Source organism: Mobula hypostoma, chromosome X2 (assembly GCF_963921235.1).
Source record: "Mobula hypostoma chromosome X2, sMobHyp1.1, whole genome shotgun sequence".
Classification (NCBI taxonomy): domain Eukaryota; kingdom Metazoa; phylum Chordata; class Chondrichthyes; order Myliobatiformes; family Myliobatidae; genus Mobula; species Mobula hypostoma.
Genome location: NC_086129.1, coordinates 47037648 through 47057396, shown reverse-complemented (window position 1 = coordinate 47057396; position 19749 = coordinate 47037648). Strand labels below are relative to the sequence as shown.

The window sequence follows — 19749 nt, the reverse complement described above, 5'->3', positions numbered from 1 at the left end:
AAACTGCTGATCTCCTGGGATTTTCACACACAACAGTCTCTGGAGTTTACAGAGAACGGCGTGAAAAACAAAAAACATCCAGTGAGTGCTAATTATGTGGGTGAAAACACCTTGCACCTTGTTAATGAGAGAGGTCAGAGGAGAATGGCCAGACTGGTTCAAGCTGACAGGAAGGTGACAGTAACTCAAATCACCACATGTTACAACAGTGGTGTGCAGAAGAGCATCTCTGAATGCACAACACGTTGAACCTTGAAGTGGATGGGCTACAGCAGCAGAAGGCCACGAACATACACTCAGTGGCCACTTTATTAGGTACAGGTGGTACTTAGTGAAGTGTCTGCTGAGTGTATATTAGCAACAAAATCTGGCTGGTTTAATTGGAATATCAAACAATAACATTTGGTTGATAAAATCATTACACAAGAGATTCTAGAAATCCTGAGCAACAGACACAAAATGCTGAAGGAACTCAGCAGGCCAGGCAGAAGAATAAAGAGCCAACGTTACAGGCCGAGACCCTTCATCAGGACTGGAAAGGAAGGGGAAAGACACCAGAATAAAATGGTTTGGGGGGAAGAGGAGGGAGGAAAGCCAGAAAGTGATAGGTGAAGCCCAGTGGGTAGGCAAGGTCCAGGGAAGGAGAGGAAGGAATCTGAAAGAAGGAATCTGAAAGGAGAAAGGGAAGAAGGATGGGACCCAGTGGGAGGTGATAAGCAGGCGGAAAGAAGTAAGAGGCCAGAGTGAGGAACAGAAGAAGAGGGTGGGTGAGGGTAAGAAATTACTGGAAAGAGAAATTGATGTGTTCAAATTGATAATATCTAAGTCATTCTAGAACTCAAATCCTCCCCTGTAAGAAATTCAGTGGATGGTCAGACAGAAACATGCAATTTCTGTCATATCAAGACCAGTGACAGTGGAAATATACCTTCGGGACATTTTAAAATTTCTCCCAGTGATTAATGTCAAATGTAAAATGTTAGTAAGTGCTTCTCAGTGCTGGTGACAGATGTACAGCAGGAAACTGTCATTTGGTAAAATATAGCTGACAGACAATTATCAAACAGGCAGTAAGTAAGTCCCGTTCGGTTGACCTACCAGTATTGATCATAGTTCCTGCTACACAGCTTTTATTTTTGCCTTAACTCTGAAGCAGTACTGATGATCCAATTTCTAAATGAACAATAGTTATTTAGGAATGTATGGCTTATGTTTTGTAGAAAACACCAAGTGGCCCATCTACCTAGTTTCAAATCTTTGCATTAAATCCAGTTTAAAAATATATTGTGAGAAGCAATGTGACTCGAATTCCTGTTATCAATAGGAATCAAATGTTATGAAGTTCAATCTGGAAAAATGTGAAGCGATTTTCTTTGGAAGGTTGAATCTGAAGGTAGAATACAGGGCAAATAGCAGGATTCTTCACAGTGTGGAGGAACAGAGGCATCTTGGGGTTCACATCCACAGATCCCTCAAAGTTCCAGCACAAGTTGATTGGTTGGTTAAGATGGCATATGGTGTATTGGACTTCATCAATCAGGGGATTGAGTTCCAGAGCCATGAGGTAATGTTGTGGCACTATAAAGTTCTGGTTAAACCACACTTGGAGTATTGTGTTCAGTTCTGGTCACCTCATTATTGGAAGAGTGTGGAAGCTTTAGAGAAGGTGCAGACGAAATTTACCAGGATGTTGCCTAGATGATAAGAGGCATAGAAAGAGTGGACAGCCACAGACTTTTTCACCAGATGAAATCGCTAATATGAAGGGGCATGATTTTAAGGTGATTAGGTGAAAATATAGAGGAGGATGTCAGGGCAGGTTTTTTACACAGAGAATGGTGAGTGTGTGGAACACCCTGCCAAAGGTAATGGTAGAGGCAGACACGTTAGGGAGATCTTATATAGGCACATGGATGAAATAAAAATGGAGGGCTATGTGGGAGTGAAGGGTTGGATTGATCTGAGTTAAAAGGTTAGCACAGCATCGTGGGCCAAAGGGCCTGTACTGTGCTGTTCCATAGTTACTCTGAAATGACCCCCTCTTTAAAGGCTCAGTCGGACCCATTGTAGACCTTTTGCATTGCTATTGTAAAGTAACATACGTGTCATTGTCTTCATCTTGTTGCAGCAGCTTCTCAATGGCCATGCTCGCAATGGTTCTCCTGGCATCCTCCAACTCCAGAAGTCCTAGCTCAGGGATGGGAATGTTCAGAGGCATGAACTGGGATGGCAGAGGCTGCAGGGAGTTTGTCTGACACGGTGCACCTGATGCTGGTAAAGCTGAAAGCGTTTGGCTCCAAGATGAGTGACTGAGTGCTGACTGCTGATCCAACAGCTCCATTTGTGAAATCCCAGCCGGTGTAGGGGCTCTCGACTGTGGGGAAACAAAAGCTTTCATCAAACAACAGTTCCCTTCAAAACATTGCCATGACTCACTGACAAATGCACTGATTATCCTTTGATGACCTTTTTCTAATTGCTGATAATTTCTCCCTTGCTCCCCTTTTCTCTTTTGCCATTCCCAATTCTGGCTCCTCTCTTACCCGTTCTCTTCTCCCCCCACTAGTGCTACTCTTTCTTCCCTTTCTCCCATTGTCCACTCTCTTCTCTATCAGATTCCTTCTTCTTGAACCCTTTAACTTTTCCACCTATCACTTCCCAGCTTCCCACTGGTAACTTGTACTTTTTCCCCTGCCTCCACTTACTTATTCTGGCTTCTTCCCCGTTCCTTTCCAGTCCTGATGGAGTGTCTCGGCCTGAAATGTCGACAGTTTATTCCTTTCCATTGATGCTGAGAGACCTTCTGAGTTCCTCCACCATTTTGTGTATGTTGCTGCTGAAGATTTATCCCACTTCAGAGGCAACCTAGCCTATTTAGTGCAGTACCAAGGGACTGCTGTTGGGGGTGCTGTTGATCACATGAGTCATTGAACTGAGTTGCTGTTTCCACCATACATCTTGTGGCACCAATCAAAACAAGCATAGCCATGTTCTCCCCTCTTGCTACCACCCTCACCCTATCCCCACAAATTCCTGGGAATTATTTTCTTTTTAATCAATGTTCTTAATAGCTTGATAAACATTGCTATCTGTTAGACCTTACTTTGAGTAATTAGGTTATTCTCATTCCTACATGACGTCAGTGTCTATTTTTCAGAGGTGTGTCATTAGCTGTAAAACTCGTTGGATGTCCTGAAACTGTGATTGATGTTAAATAATTGAAAGTCTCTTTTTATAAGATATCTATACTTACTTGCATTCATACCCTTCAATTTATAAAATTAGAAAAGAGTAGAAATTAATTCTTTCTAATAGACCGACACATTTTTATTAATCTCTTTATGGTAAAGATTACACTCAGTGGCCACTTTATTAGGTACACCTGTACATCTGCTCATTAATGTAAATATATAATCAGCCAATCACGTGGCAGCAACTCAATGCATAAAAGCATGCAGACATGGTCAAGAGGTTCAGTTGTTGTTCAGACCTAACACCAGAATGGAGAAGAGATGTGATCGAAGTGACTTTGACCATGGAATGATTGTTGGTGCCAGTCAGGGTGGTTTGAGAATCTCCTGGTATTCTCACACATAACAGTCTCTAGAGTTTACAGAGAACGGTGTGAAAAACAAAACTACATCCAGTGAGTGGCAGCTCTGTGGGTGAAATCACCTTGTTAATGAGAGAGGTCAGAGGAGAATGGCCAGACTGGTTCAAGCTGACAGGAAGGTGACAGTAACTCGAATAACCACACGTTACAACAGTGGTGTGCAGAAGAGCATCTCTGAATGCACAACATGTCAAACCTCGAAGTGGATGGGCTACGGCAGCAGAAGACCATGAACATACACTCAGTGGTCACTTTATTAGGTTCAGGATGTCTAGTGTAGAGATATTTAAACCATCTGTAGGGATGCAAGAGGGTTGGAGGATAATGGATGTGGTTTCATTGTTCAAGAAGGGCTCCAAGAATAAGCAGGGAAATTTTAGGCCGGTGAGGATGACATTAGTTGTGGGAAATTTATTGAAAGGTATTCTAAGAGACCAGGTACATGTATATTTGGACAGACACAGACTGATGGAATAGTCAATATGGCTTTGTGTGTGGTTGGTTGTGTCTAACCAATCTTATAGAGTTTTTCGAGGAAGTTACCAGGAAAGTTGATGAAGGTACAACAGTGGATGTCTACATGGACTTTAGGAAGGCATTTAACTCAGTCCCACATGGGAGGTTGGTCAAGAAGGTTCAGTCGCTTGGTATTCAGGATGAGGTAGTAAATTAGATTAGACATTGGCTCTGAGGGAGAAGCCAGGGAGTGGCAGTAGATGGTTGCCTCTCTGACTGGAGGCCTGTGACTAGTGAAGTGTCACAGGGATCAGTGCTGGGTCCTTTGGTGTTTGTCATCTATGTCAAGATCTGAATGATAATATGGTTAACTGGATCAGCAATTTTGTGGATGACATCAAAGATTGTGGGTGTAATGGACAGGAAGGAAGACTGTCAAAGCTTGCAGCAAGATCGGGACTAGCTGGAAACATGGTCTAAAAATGGCAGATGAAATTTAATACAGACTAGTGTGAGGTGTTGCACTTTCGTAGGACCAACCAGGGTAGGTCTTACACAGTGAACAATTTGAATTGAATTGAATTGACTTTATTTCTTACGTCCTTCACATACATGAGGAGTAAAAATCTTTATGTTACGTCTCCATCTAAATGTGCAATGTGCAATCACAGTAATTTATAAGAATTTGTAATAAATAGAACAGTCAATGTAATATAGAATACACTCAAATCAGTGTGAGTTCATCAGTCTGATGGCCTGGTGTTCCGGAGCCTGTTGCTCCTGGCTTTAATGCTGCGGTACCGTTTCCCGGATGGTAGCAGCTGGAATAGATTGTGGTTGGGGTGACTCTGGTCCCCAATGATCCTTCAGGCCCTTTTTACACACCTGTCTTTGTAAATGTCCTGAATCATGGGAAGTTCACAACTACAGATGCGCTGGGCTATCCACACCACTCTCTGCAGAGTCCTGTGATTGAGGGAGGTACAGTTCCCATACCAGGCAGTGATGCAGCCAGTCAGGATGCTCTCAATTGTGCCCTTGTAGAAAGTTCTCAGCATTTGGGGGCCCATACCAAACTTCCTCAACCGTTTGAGGTGAAAGAGGCACTGTTATGCTTTTTTCACCACAGATCTGGTGTGTACAGACCATGTGAGATCCTCGGTGATGTGTATGTTGAGGAACTTAAAGCTGTTCACCCTCTCAACCCCAGATACATTGATGTCAATAGGGGTTAGCCCGTCTCCATTCCTCCAGTAATCCACAACCAGCTCCTTTGTTTTTGCGACATTGAGGGAGAGGTTGGGTACTGAGGAGCTTGGTAGAATGGAGGGATCTGAGAATACAAGTCCATAATTCATTGAATGTGGGGTCACAGGTAGACAGGGTCATAAAGAAGGCATTTAGCATTTTGGCCTCCACAAATCTAAGTACTGAGTACTAGAGATGGGATGTTATGATGCAGTTGTATAAGACATTGACAAGGCATAATTTGGAGTATTGTGTGCAGTTTTGGTCATCTAACTACAGAAAAGATGTCAATATGATTGAAAGAGTGCAGAGAAAATTTACGAGGATGTTGCCGGGACTTGAGGAGGGGAGATTTGACAGAGGTGTACAAAATTATGAGGTGCATAGATAAGGTATGTGCATTAGGGTTTTTTCCACTGAGGTTGGGTGAGACTACAACTAGAGGTCATGGGTTAAGGTTGAAAGGTGAAATGTTTAAGGGGAACACAAGGGGGAGCTTGTTTGCTATGAGGGTCGTGAAAGTGCATAATGTGCTGCCAGTGCAAGTGGTGGATGAGGGTTTGAGTTCAACTGTCAAGAGAAATTTGGAAAGATACATGGATGGGAGGGGTGTGGAGGGTATGGTTTGGGTGCCGGTCGAAAGGACTAGGCAGATTAATAGTTCAGCATGGACCAGATAGGGTGAAGGTCCTCTTTCTGTGCTGTCGTGTTCGATGACAGTATGACTATATCCACTCTGCCTATGCCTCTTATCATCTTGTGCACCTTGATCAATTCATCTCTTGCTGGAAAGCAGCTCAAAAGTCCAAATTCCATATTCACAATTAGCCAAGATTCACAGGCACAGGAACTGATCTGAAATGGATCTGTCTTTGGCCGTTAGGCTCCAGAACTCCATGCCAAAGCCGTGGTATTTGTCTCTCTGTCTTTGGAACAGTCCTTAAACCTATCTGTGTTTACAACTCTACACCAACATTTTCTAATATAGCTCAGTTCGGCATGTTGGGACATTGTATTAGGTTACACACTGACATTATCTTCAGCTTAGCTGTAACAGTAAACAGTGAACATGTTTTAACCCTGCAGATTTTCAATCAAAAACACAGGAGATTCTGCAGATGCCAGAAATCCAGAGCAACACACACAAAATGCAGGAGGAACTCAGCAGGTCAGGCAGCATCTATGGACATGAATGAACAGTACACAGTTTGGGCCGGAGCCCTTCTTCAGGACTGGAAAGGAAGGGGGAAGAAGCCAAAATAAGTAGGGGGCGGGGAGGGGAATCAGCACAAGCTGGAAGGTGAGAGGTGAGGGTGAAGGGTATGGTGGGTGCGTGGGGGAGGAGTAATGAAGTAAGAAACTGGGAGCTGATAGGTGAAAAATGTGAAAAGCTGAAGAAGAAGGAATCTGATTGGAGAGGAGAGTGGACCATGGGAGAAAGGAAAGAAGAAGGGGCAACAGAGACAGGTGAGGAGGGGTAAGAATTGGAAAAGAGAGAAAGGGGAGCGGAGAGAAATTTGTAGACATTAGAAAATAAATGTTCACGCCATCAGATTGGAGGCTACCCAAATGGAATATGATGTGTTGATCCTCCAACCAGAGAGTGGTCACATTGTGGAAGTAGAAGAGGCTGTGGAACAACATGTCAGAATGGGAATTAAAATAGTTGGCCACCGGGAAATCTTGCCTGTTGTGGACAGAGCAAAGGCAGTCCCCCAATCTGTCTTGGGCCTCACTGATGCAGAGAAGCCACATCAGGAGCACCAGATACAGTAGATGACTGTAACAGATTTGCAGATGAAGTGTCACCTCAGCTGAAGGACTGTTTGGGGCCTTGAATGGTGGTGAGGAAAGAGGTAGAAGCATAGAAAACCAACAGCACAATACAGGTTCTTCGGCCCACAAAGCTGTGCCGAACATGTCCTTACTTTAGAAATTACCTAGGGTTACCCATAGCCCTCTATTTTTCTAAGCTCCATATACTTGTCCAGGAGTCTCTTAAAAGACCCTATCGTATCCACCTCCACCACTGTCGCCGGCAGCCCATTCCACGCACTCACCACTCTCTGCCTAAAAAACTTACCCCTGACATCTCCTCAGTACCTACTCCCCAGCACCTTAAACCTGTGTCCTCTTGTGGCAGCCATTCTAGCCCTGGGAAAAAGCCTCTGACTATCCACATGATCAATGCCTCTCATCTTGTACACCTCTATCAGGTCACCTCTCATCCTCCGTTGCTCCAAGGAGAAAAGGCCAAGTTCACTCAACCTATTCTCATAAGGCATGCTCCCCAATCCAGGCAACGTCCTTGTAAATCTCCTCTGCACCCTTTCTATGGCTTCCACATCCTTCCTGTAGTGAGGCGACCAGAACTGAGCGCAGTACTCCAAGTGGGGTCTGACCAGGGTGCTATATAGCTGTAACATTACCTCTCGGCTCCTAAACTCAATCCCATGGTTGATGAAGGCCAATACACCGTATGCCTTCTTAACCACAGAGTCAACCTGCGCAGCAACTTTGAGTGTCCTATGGACTCAGACCCCAAGATCCCTCTGATCCTCCACACTGCCAAGAGTCTTACCATTAATACTATATTCTGCCATCATATTTGACCTACCAAAATGAACGTCCTCACACTTATCTGGGTTGAACACCATCTGCCACTTCTCAGCCCAGTTTTGCATGCTATCAATGTCTCGTTGTAACCTCTGACAGCCCTCCACACTATCCACAACACCCCCAACCTTCGTGCCATCAGCAGATTTACTAACCCATCCCTCCACTTCCTCATCCAGGTTGCACTTGCCCCGCTTGCGGGGATGAATGTCAGGAGGGAGACCAGTGGGGAGGAATGAATGGACAAGAGAGTCATGTTTTTTTGAATCAATATTTCAAATTGAAGATTTAAGATATATCATGTTATTTATGGTTAATCATTATAATGTGATAAGCTGCACTGGCTGCTTGTCTGCGGCTTGCATGATATTTACCCAGCATCAATCTCCCTCTCTACTTGATGGGAGTGCAGAATCTCTTTCATGCTCTTACTGTCTGAGAGACCATGATAGCAGAGACTTATCCAACTTTTTCTTGTATTTCTTAACGTAAACGATGCCTGATGACCTCCATGTCAGCCCATTACATGAGATATTCACTGTGGCATTAATGTTTATCACACAACACTTGGGCAAATTCTTTGTCAATATTCAAACGATCCTTCCTCTAAGCCCATTTCATAACTCACGGGTACTCCACTCTTCTCTCTAGTACTTACTCTTGCTTCAGTTCGACGTTTTCTTGTACATTGAAAGAAACCATTCAGACCATTAAGACTATGTTGAATCACAAACAAGAGAAAATCTGCAGATGCTGGAAATCAAAGTAACACACACAAAATGCTGGAGGAACTCAGCAGGCCAGGCAGCCTCTGTGGAAAACAGTAAACAGTCAAAGTTTTAGGCTGAGACTCTTCATCAGGACTGGAAAGGAAGGGGAGAAATCAGTGGTAGAAGGTGGGGGGGGGTGTGGAGAGGATGAAGTACAGGGTGGTAAGTGATAGATGAAGCCAAGAGAGGGGGGAGGTGAAGTAAAGAGCTGGGAAGTTGATTGGTGAAAGAGATAGAGGACTGGAGAAGGGGGAATCTGATTGGAGAGGCCATGGAAGAATGAAAAGGGGGAGGAACACCAGAGGGAGGGGATGGGCAGGTAAGGAGATAAGGTGAGAAAGGGAAAAGGGGATGGTGAATGGTGAAGGGGGCCAATTACCAGAAGTTTGAGAAGTCAATGTTCATGCCATCAGGTTGGAGGCCACCCAGATGGAATATAAGGTGTTGCTCCTCCAACCTGAGTGTGGCCTCATAACGACAGTAGAGGAGGCCATGGATTGACATGTTGGAATAGGAATAGGAAGTAGAATTGAAATATTTGGCCACTGGGAATCCTGTATTTTTTCTGGTGGACATAGTTTAGATGCTCTGTGAATCAGTCTCCCAGTCTACATCAGATCTCACCGATGTACAGGAGACCATACCAGGATACAATGGATGACTCCAACAGACTCACAGGTGAAATGTTACCTCACCTGGATAGACTGTTTGGGGCCCTGAATAGTAGTGAGGGAGGAGGCGTACGGGCAGTCGTGGTACTTGTTCTGCTTGCACAGATAAGTACCAGTCGGGAGATCAGTGCTGGACACAAAGCCTTGTGGGGTGGTAAGTGAGGACTAGAGGAACCTTATCCTTAGTGGGGTGGGGAGAATGGGATGAGGGCAGACGTGCGCAAAATGGAAGAGATGCAGGTGAGAGCAGCTTTGATGGCGGAGGAAGGAAAGCTCCTCTCTTTGAAAAAGGAGGACATTTCCCCAGTTCTGGAATGAATAGCCTAATCTTGAGAGCAGATGCAGTAGAGATGATGGAATTGAGAGAAGGGGATGGAATTTTTACAAGTAACAGGGTGGGAAGAGATATAGTCCAGGTAGCTGTGAGAATCCGTAGGTTTATAATAGACATCAGTAGATAAACTGTCCCCAGAGATAAGAACAGAGAGATTGAGAAAGGAGAGGGAGGTGTCAGAATTGGACCGGGTAAATTTGAGGGCAGGGTGTAAGTTGGAGCCGAAGTTGATGGTTAACGAGCTCAGCATGGGTGCAGGAAGCAGCGCCAATGCAGTTATCGATGTAGCGTAGGAAAGTTGGGGAGTGATACCAGTGCAGGCTTGGAACATAGACTGGTCCACGTAGCCAACAAAAAGGCAGGCATGGCTGGGACCTATGCGAGTGCCGATGGCTACACCTTTGGTTTGAAGGAAGTGGAAGGAGCCAAAGGAGAAATCATTGAGAGCAAGGACCAGTTCTACTAGACATAAGAGACTGGTGGGGGAGTGGAACTGGTCGGAAACGTCTAGAAAGAAACAGAGAGCCTTAAGCTGTCCTGGTGGGGGATGGAGGTGTATAGGGACTGGCCAGGGAAATTGAAATCATTGAAAAGATCCACAGTGTGTGAAGTGTCACGGATGTAGGTTGGAAGGGACTGAACCAGGTGGGAATAAAACAGAGTTGAGGTATGCAGATATAAGTTCAGTGGGGCAGGAACAAGCAGAACCAATGGGTCCACCTGGACAGGCAGGATTGTGGAAATTGGGTAGGAGGTAGAAATGGGAGGTGCCGGGTAAGGGAACTAGGAGTTTGGTGGCAGTGGATGAAAGATTCCGAGGGTTAATAAGGTCAGTGATGGTCTATGTTGGTCGTCAGTGCACAGAAGTCCTGTACTGTTGTTTCCTACAAAAACAACTTGACTTTCTTTGCTTAACCAGATCCTATTTACTCAGTCTACTGCTATAAGATGCTACATTTAAAGTACTTCTGCTCCTATCTGCTTGATACTTCATATTCAGTGCAATTATGCCCCTTGGTTTAGATTTTTGCTGTTTTTTTATTGACTTTGCATTCTCCAGCTGATTTGATTTCAACATGCTTTTTCAGTATGTTCCTGTTTCAAGGTGACAAAGTATGGAATTTTCTTCTCTATCTCTTTCATCTGCAGAATATCTATTGAGTTACTGAATATATTTGGTTTCGGTTAAGCTGGAACTCAGTGTTTCTGTGTGCTTCAGAAGGAATAACATAACAGCAGAGCCTGTGATTAACAATTAAAATGATTTTGTATTTGCACAAGAAATCATACAAGGATGTTGGTGATTGATCCTCACTGACAATGAATCATTGTCATTTGTGCTTCATCTGGATAACAGTTGTTTGATGAGGCATCATCAAGACCACATAAAACATCAAATGAAATTATTGAGTACTGCTGGAACTAGAAATTTTCTCCTAAACTGAATCTGATGTAATGCAGGAAGACAGATGTATTACAAACTATTGCTGATACTCCAGAACAAACTGAGCCACATCATTCACAAAAAGCAACAGATAAACTTTATAAAGTAACATACTCAATGCTTAAGGAACTCAGCAGATCAGGAAGCATCTTTGGAGGGAAACGGATAGAACACCAAGTGATAAACTTCCCTCCACAGATGCTGCTGGCCTACTGAGTTCCTCCAGCATTTTATGTGATACTCTACCAGTTATGGTATCTTGTGTGTCCAAGCATCATGAAGTCTCTTGTTTTGTTGCACTGTTTTATGTTTATGACCACGTTTTGTGTATGTATCATACATGTTCAAGGAGAAGAGGTCATTGTTTAATTGGCAAAGTTGTCCTAAGAGATGTTGTGGTTGCATTATCACTTCCCTCTAGTGGTTGCCTCAGGGATCTGTTCTGGGACCCCTACTCTTCGTGATTTTTATAAATGACCTGGATGAGAAAGTGGAGGGATGGGTTAGTAAATTTGCTGATGGCACGAAGGTTGGGGGTGTTGTGAATAGTGTGGAGGGCTGTCAGAGGTTACAGTGGGACATCGATAGGATGCAAAACTGGGCTGAGAAGTGGCAGATGGAGTTCAACCCAGATAAGTGTGAAGTGGTTCATTTTGGTTGGTCAAATATGATGGCAGAATATAGCATTAATGGTAAGACTCTTGGCAGTGTGGAGGATCAGAGGGATCTTGGGTTCCGAGTCCATAGGACACTCAAAGTTGCTGCGCAGGTTGACTCCGTGGTTAAGAAGGCATACGGTGCATTGGCCTTCATCAATCATGGGATTGGGTTTAAGAGCCGAGAGGTAATGTTGCAGCTATATAGGACCCTGGTCAGACGCCACTTGGAGTACTGTGCTCAATTCTGGTCGCCTCACTACGGGAAGGATGTGGAAACCATAGAAAGAGTGCAGAGGAGATTTACAAGGATGTTGCCTGGATTGGGGAGCATGCTTTATGAGAATAGGTTGAGTGAACTCGGCCTTTTCTCCTTGGAGCGACAGAGGATGAGAGGTGACCTGATAGAGGTGTATAAGATGATGAACAGCATTGATTGTGTGGATAGTCAGAGGCTTTTTCCCAGGGCTGAAATGGCTAATACGAGAGGGCACAGTTTTAAGGTGCTTGGAAGCAGGTATAGAGGAGATGTCAGGGATAAGTTTTTTATGCAGAGAGTGGTGAGTGCTTGGAATGGGCTGCTAGCGACAGCGGTGGGGGCAGATACAATAGGATCTTTTAAGAGACTCCTGGATAGGTATATGGAGCTCAGAAAAATAGAGGGCTATAGGTAACCTCAGGTAATTTCGAAAGGTACATGTTCTGCACAGCTTTGTGGGCCAAAAGGCCTGTATTGTGCTGTAGGTTTTCTATGTTCCGATGTTTAACATGTCAAAAAGATTGAAAGAGTATGGAGAAAATTTACAAGGATGTTGCTGGGACTTGAAGACCTGAGTTATAGGGAAAGGTTGAATAGTTTAGGACATTTTTCCCTGGAGTGTAGGAGATTGAGGGGAGATTTGAGACAGGTAAACAAAATTATGAGTGGTATAGATAGGGTAAAATCAAACAGGCATTTTCTACTGTGGTTGGGTGAATCTAGAACTGGAGGTCGTAGGTTAAGGTGAAAGGTGAAATGTTTAAGGGGAACCTGAGGGGGAATTTCTTCACTCAGAAGGTAGTGAGAGTGTGGAACTGGCAGAAGTATTGGATATGGACTTGACTGCAACTCTTAAGAGAACTTTGGATAATCACATGTATGGGAGGGGTATAGAGAGCTATGGTCCCTGTGTGGGTTGATGGGACTCAGCAGAATTACAGTTCAGCATGGACTAGATGGGCTGAAGGGCCTGCTTCTGTGCTGTAGAGCTCTATGACTCTTTGACTCTAATATTTACTCCATGTTCAGTCTGACAGAGTGAAACTATTAGGACAATAGCCCTACTGGTGACCTACATAAATGAATGGATAAGCAGCTAATTTGCGAGGGGGATGGGACCCAGAGCTCTACTGGGGGTATTCTATAGGCCCCCTGGTAGCAGCAGAGATGCAGAGGAGCAGATTGGGAGACAGATTTTGGAAAGGTGCAAAAATAACAGGGTTGTTATCATGGGTGACTTTAACTTCCCTAATATTGATTGGCACCTGATTAGTTCCAAGGGTTCAGATGGGGCAGAGTTTGTTAAGTGTGTCCAGGATGGATTCCTGTCACAGTATGTTGACAGGCCGACCAGGGGGAATGCCATACTAGATCTAGTACGAGGTAACGAACCAGGTCAGGTCACAGATCTCTCAGTGGGTGAGCATCTGGGGGACAGTGACCACTGCTCCCTGGCCTTTATAATTATCATGGAAAAGGATAGAATCAAAGAGGACAGGAAAATTTTTAATTGGGGAAAGGCAAATTATGAGGCTATAAGGCTAGAACTTGCGGGTGTGAATTGGGATGATGTTTTTGCAGGGAAATGTACTATGGACATGTGGTCGATGTTTAGAGATCTCTTGCAGGATGTAAGGGATAAATTTGTCCCAGTGAGGAAGATAAAGAATGGTAGGGTGAAGGAACCGTGGGTGACAAGTGAGGTGGAAAAGCTAGTCAGGTGGAAGAAGGCAGCATACATGAGGTTTAGGAAGCAAGGATCAGATGGGTCTATTGAGGAATATAGGGAAGCAAGAAAGGAGCTTAAGAAGGGGCTGAGAAGAGCAAGAAGGGGGCATGAGAAGGCCTTGGCGAGTAGGGTAAAGGAAAACCCCAAGGCATTCTTCAATTATGTGAAGAAAAAAAGGATGACAGGAGTGAAGGTAGGACCGATTAGAGATAAAGGTGGGAAGATGTGCCTGGAGGCTGTGGAAGTGAGCGAGGTCCTCAATGAATACTTTTCTTCGGTATTCACCAATGAAAGGGAACTTGATGATGGTGAGGACAATATGAGTGAGGTTGATGTTCTGGAGCATGTTGATATTAAGGGAGAGGAGGTGTTGGAGTTGTTAAAATACATTAGGACAGATAAGTCCCTGGGGCCTGATGGAATATTCCCCAGGCTGCTCCACGAGGCGAGGGAAGAGATTGCTGAGCCTCTGGCTAGGATCTTTATCTCCTCGTTGTCCACGGGAATGGTACCGGAGGATTGGAGGGAGGCGAGTGTTGTTCCCTTGTTCAAAAAAGGTAGTAGGGATAGTCCGGGTAATTATAGACCAGTGAGCCTTATGTCTGTTGTGGGAAAGCTGTTGGAAAAGATTCTTAGAGATAGGATCTATAGGCATTGAGAGAATCATAGTCTGATCAGGGACAGTCAGCATGGCTTTGTGAAGGGAAGATCGTGTCTAATAAGCCTGATAGAGTTCTTTGAGGAGGTGACCAGGCATATAGATGAGAGTAGTGCAGTGGATGTGATCTATATGGATTTTAGTAAGGCACTTGACAAGGTTCCACACGGTAGGCTTATTCAGAAAGTTAGAAGGCATGGGATCCAGGGAAGTTTGGCCAGGTGGATTCAGAATTGGCTTGCCTGCAGAAGGCAGAGGGTGGTGGTGGAGGGAGTACATTCAGATTGGAGGATTGTGACTAGTGGTGTCCCACAAGGATCTGTTCTGGGACCTCTACTTTTCGTGATTTTTATTAACGACCTGACGTGGGGGTAGAAGGGTGGGTTGGCAAGTTTGCAGATGACACAAAGGTTGGTGGTGTTGTAGATAGTGTAGAGGATTGTCAAAGATTGCAGAGAGACATTGATAGGATGCAGAAGTGGGCTGAGAAGTGGCAGATGGAGTTCAACCCGGAGAAGTGTGAGGTGGTACACTTTGGAAGGACAAACTCCAAGGCAGAGTACAAAGTAAATGGCAGGATACTTGGTAGTGTGGAGGAGCAGAGGGATCTGGGGGTACATGTCCACAGATCCCTGAAAGTTGCCTCACAGGTGGATAGGGTAGTTAAGAAAGCTTATGGGGTGTTAGCTTTCATAAGTCAAGGGATAGAGTTTAAGAGTCACGATGTAATGATGCAGCTCTATAAAACTCTGGTTAGGCCACACTTGGAGTACTGTGTCCAGTTCTGGTCACCTCACTATAGGAAGGATGTGGAAGCATTGGAAAGGGTACAGAGGAGATTTACCAGGATGCTGCCTGGTTTAGAAAGTATGCATTATGATCAGAGATTAAGGGAGCTAGGGCTTTACTCTTTGGAGAGAAGGAGGATGAGAGGAGACATGATAGAGGTGCACAAGATAATAAGAGGAATAGATAGAGTGGATAGCCAGCGCCTCTTCCCCAGGGCACCACTGCTCAATACAAGAGGACATGGCTTTAAGGTAAGGGGTGGGAAGTTCAAGGGGGATATTAGAGGAAGGTTTTTTACTCAGAGAGTTGTTGGTGCGTGGAATGCACTGCCTGAGTCAGTGGTGGAGGCAGATACACTAGTGAAGTTTAAGAGACTACTAGGCAGGTATATGGAGGAATCTAAGGTGGGGGCTTATATGGGAGGCAGGGTTTGAGGGTCAGCACAACATTGTGGGCCGAAGGGCCTCTACTGTGCTGTACTATTCTATGTTCTATGTTCTATGTTCTATGAACTTGTTCCTGTTCTTCTGCCTGAGGCTGACACTGATCATCTTGGTGCAAAGAATCAGATCCACAACTTGCAGGAATAGAACTACTTTCCAAAATGAGCTCGGTGAATGGGAGGAGGTTTGGAGGAGATACGAGAGGAATTTTTTTTTCACATAGAGGATGACTGAAGGCTGAAATGTACTTCCTAAAGAGGTGGTCACGTCTAGTACTCTCACAACATTTAAATATCTGGACAAGTCCATCACAAGCAAAACCTTTGCTAACAGTAAGCACATTTACAAGGAGCGCTGCTCAAGAAAGCATCATCGATTATCAAGGACCACCACCACCCAGACCATGCTCTCTTCTCACTGCTACCATTGGAAAGGAGGTACTTCTTCGGTTGTCCATCGAAATCCAATGACGATGTCCACTCCTTTAACGGTGAGATCTTTGATGACTATCCAGTCCTATCCTGGACCCACAAGCTCTGTTGCAGGTGGGACATGTATATGTGGTAGTGGTGGCAACCATGGCTGCATTTCTCCTGGCTCTCTTCTGCTGTCTTCTGGTTGTTCTTTCCATCTCCAGAATACGAACCCCGTCCCTACACAACTGTCGCCATGTGGTACGGTCAGCAGCAACATCCTCCAGGTCCTCGGGTCCGATCTTGCACTTCCTTAAAGCATTCTTCATCTCATCCTTATAGTGCTTCTTCGGCCCTCCAGCTGAGCGTCGACCATGATGTCGTTAGCCGTATAACACTCTGCGGGGTAGCCGACATGGGGACATCCTTATCACGTGCCCTAACCACTGCAGCTGACGCTGAGTGATCGTGGCCTCAATACTCCTGCATTTGGTCTTTACAAGTATTTCAGTGTGAGGCACCCGCTCACGCAAGGTAATTCCCAGGATGTGCTGGAGGCAGCTTATGTGGAAGCGCTCCAAGGACTTGATGTGATGGCTGTAGGTTACCCAAGCTTCACAGCTATAAAGGAGGGTGGTAACACAGACCTTTGTGGAGGGACGAAGGCTCCTGTTCTGAAAGATTCTACGCTGAAGTCTCCCAAAGGCAGCTGATGCCTGTTTAATGTGGCTCTGGATGTCATTGTCAATGCCGCTATCCTCAGAGAGAATGCTCCCCAGATATTTGAAAGATGGCACTACTGACAGCTTCTCATCACCAACAGTGAAGGCAGGTAGAGTGGGTGGGACACTGGTACTCCATTGGCAAACCACTTCTGTCTCGGTGGTATTGACAGTCAGCCCCATCCTGCTGTACACTCTCACCGCCACGGCAAGGACAGTCTGAAGATCCTCCGGAGTATGGGCCATGAGAGCACAGAAGGAGGTGCAGAAACCTCAGGACCCACGCCACCAGGTTCAGGAACAGTTATTACCCCTTAGTCATCAGGCTCCTGAACCAGAGGGGATAACTTCACTCGCCCCATCACTGAAATGTTTCCACAATCAATAGACTCACTTTGAAAGACTCTTCATCTCATGTTCTAGGTATTTATTTATTTATTATTATTGTTATTATTATTTGTATTTGCACGTTTGTTGTCTTTTGCATATTGGTTGTTTGTCCATCCTTTTGGGTCAGTCTTTCATTGATTCTATTGTGTTGCTTCTATTTACTGTGAATGCCTGCAAGAAATGAATCTCACAGTTGTATATGGTGAAAATTATGCACGTTGATAATAAATGTTCTTTGAACTTTGAATAATATTGAAAAATAGTCTGACTTTGGCAAGACATTAAAAATGGTTCCAGACATATCCTACCTGGCAGTTCACTCCGAAGTTGCTGAGCAGTGGCTGTGAGCTGTAAGACATCAGTGACGGGGGCCCCATCATGGCGTAGCTGGGACACGCAGGTTGCATGCAGACATCTTGTACATAAGATGAGTTTACTGCATCGTGTGAGGTGTAATTGGGGCAAGGCGACCACTGTGGTATTGGCTGTAGGTTAGCAGAGGACGGCTGCGGCAGCCATGTAGTGTGGAAGGTACCCTCCTCAGCATGTTGTATCGATGATGAAGAAACATCTGTCTCATGGAACACAGGATGTCCTAAAGGTTGTCAAAAATAGCCAAGAAAATTAAAAACACATACCTCTCAGCATTGATCAGAAGCGAACTTTGGTAGCAATAAACTTTCTATGTATTACAGATTCTGTTTTGTAAAATTACACAGAACACTACAGCACAGCACAAGCCCTTTAGCCCACAATGTTGTGCTGACCCTTTATCCGACTCTAAGATCAATCTAACCTTTCCCTCCTACATAGCTCTACAATTTTCTATCGTCCATGTGCCTATCTAAGTCTCTTAAATGCCCCTAACATTCTATTAATTTTAATTATTAATGATTTTATTTTTGAAATGAAGCTGCTCCAAAACCACAAATGCAAAGTTGAGACACAAGAGATTCTGCAGATGCTGGAAATCTTTTGCAACAAACACAAACTGCTGACTGATGAAGGGTCCTGGCCTGAAATGTTAACTGTTTATTTCCCTTCATAGATGCTGCCTGACCTGCTGAATTCCTCCAGAATTTTGTGTGTGTTGTCCATGAAAAGCAAACTCTTTGTAATAAAAATTTGGAAATTGCCAGTAAGTATAGCATTAACCTGAAGAGTGAAAGACAATTAACATTTCTGGACAATAACTTCCAACAAAACTGGATATGCATCTTTTACGGGACAAAGAAAGTATAGGGAGATTGAAAGAACAAAAGGGAAGCTACAGTGATATGGAAGAATAAAGTAGGGATTTGTTACAGACTTTTCTGTGTGTTTTCTCCCTACTTCCCTCTTTTCCTGCAGCATATATCTTGCTTCATTCCTAACTTCTGCCAGCTTGATGAAAGGTTGATGAAATGGTAGCATTCTTTCTCTCTTCGTAGCTCCTGCCTGATGTGTTGAGCCTTTCCTGTACTTTCTGTTCACCAATTACACTGGACAACAAAGATTTTGCTTCCTGAATAGTTTTGGGTGTATCTTATAGATTTTGGGGTACTGATCATGAAAATCACCATGAAATATTCCTATTCTGCACCTTTTTTTTGAAATTGCCTATATTTGTTATTTCAATTCACAATCTAGTCAATTAAAATGCCCACAATATAAGCCGAAAAGTTTTCAATCTTGTCCAGGAATGCCTGGACATGCTTAGGCAGGGTGGATGCTGCATGGTAGAACAGGTTTTAGGAAGACTGTAAAAGCATCACGCACACACCATTCTATACATTGCGTTTACATGTATATCCGTTTGCGATCAGGTTGATGCGCATGCTCTACACACATAGCATATTGTGTGTACTTATTATAATAAAGTAATTGTATTTTCAGTAGTATTTGTGATAGCAAAATGTCTCACCAATATTGCAACAGCTGCGGTAATTTCTGTTATATTTGTGGCGAGTATGCACTTAAATCTCAAAGATGGAGCGTAACTTCTCTTATTAGAATTGGCGACCAAGACAAAGCATGGGTCCCTCACATTTTTTGCGCAACATGCGCGGTTGATCTTAGAGCTCAGCTCAGAGGTACTTGGAAACCAATGCCGTTTGCTGTCCTGATGAGAAAGCGAGAGCAGAAGGATCATGTGACAGACCGCTCCTTCTGTCTGACCAGTGTGTCTGGTTTCTCTGCTAAAAACTAGAAATCCATTGAATACCCCAATCTCCCTCCAGCCATGAGGCCTGTATCGCATGACGATAGTCCTTCAGGACCAAAACCACCAGAGACATGGAGTCTAGAGGGGGCAGTCGAAGATGCCACAATGCAAAGCCAGGAATGGAAAACAACACTGACACTGATACAGATTATGAATGCTTTATGTTGAGTGAGCCCCATCTGATAACTAAATCTGAGTTAAATAACCTGGTCAGAGACTTGGGTTTGTCAAAGGCAAAAGCAGAATTACTGGGTTCAAGATTGCACGGATGGAATCTGCTGTCACTAGGCACAAACGTTTCCATGAAGGATTTGAGACAGGTGTTTCCCAAAATA

The 19749-nt window shown here is 44.3% G+C and overlaps 1 protein-coding gene across 6 annotated transcripts in view; it reads right to left on the bottom strand.

The window, feature by feature from the left end:
* Positions 1-19749, bottom strand: part of LOC134340712 (NF-kappa-B inhibitor delta-like) — a 261763-nt gene that overhangs the window by 63385 nt on the left and 178629 nt on the right. For all 6 annotated transcript variants that reach the window (XM_063038180.1, XM_063038177.1, XM_063038178.1 and 3 more), the window contains 2 exons: positions 17520-17806; positions 2103-2374 (listed from right to left, as the gene is read on the bottom strand). In XM_063038180.1, coding sequence (XP_062894250.1) covers positions 2103-2374; positions 17520-17806 — 559 coding nt within the window. The remainder of the gene's footprint in view (positions 1-2102; positions 2375-17519; positions 17807-19749) is intronic.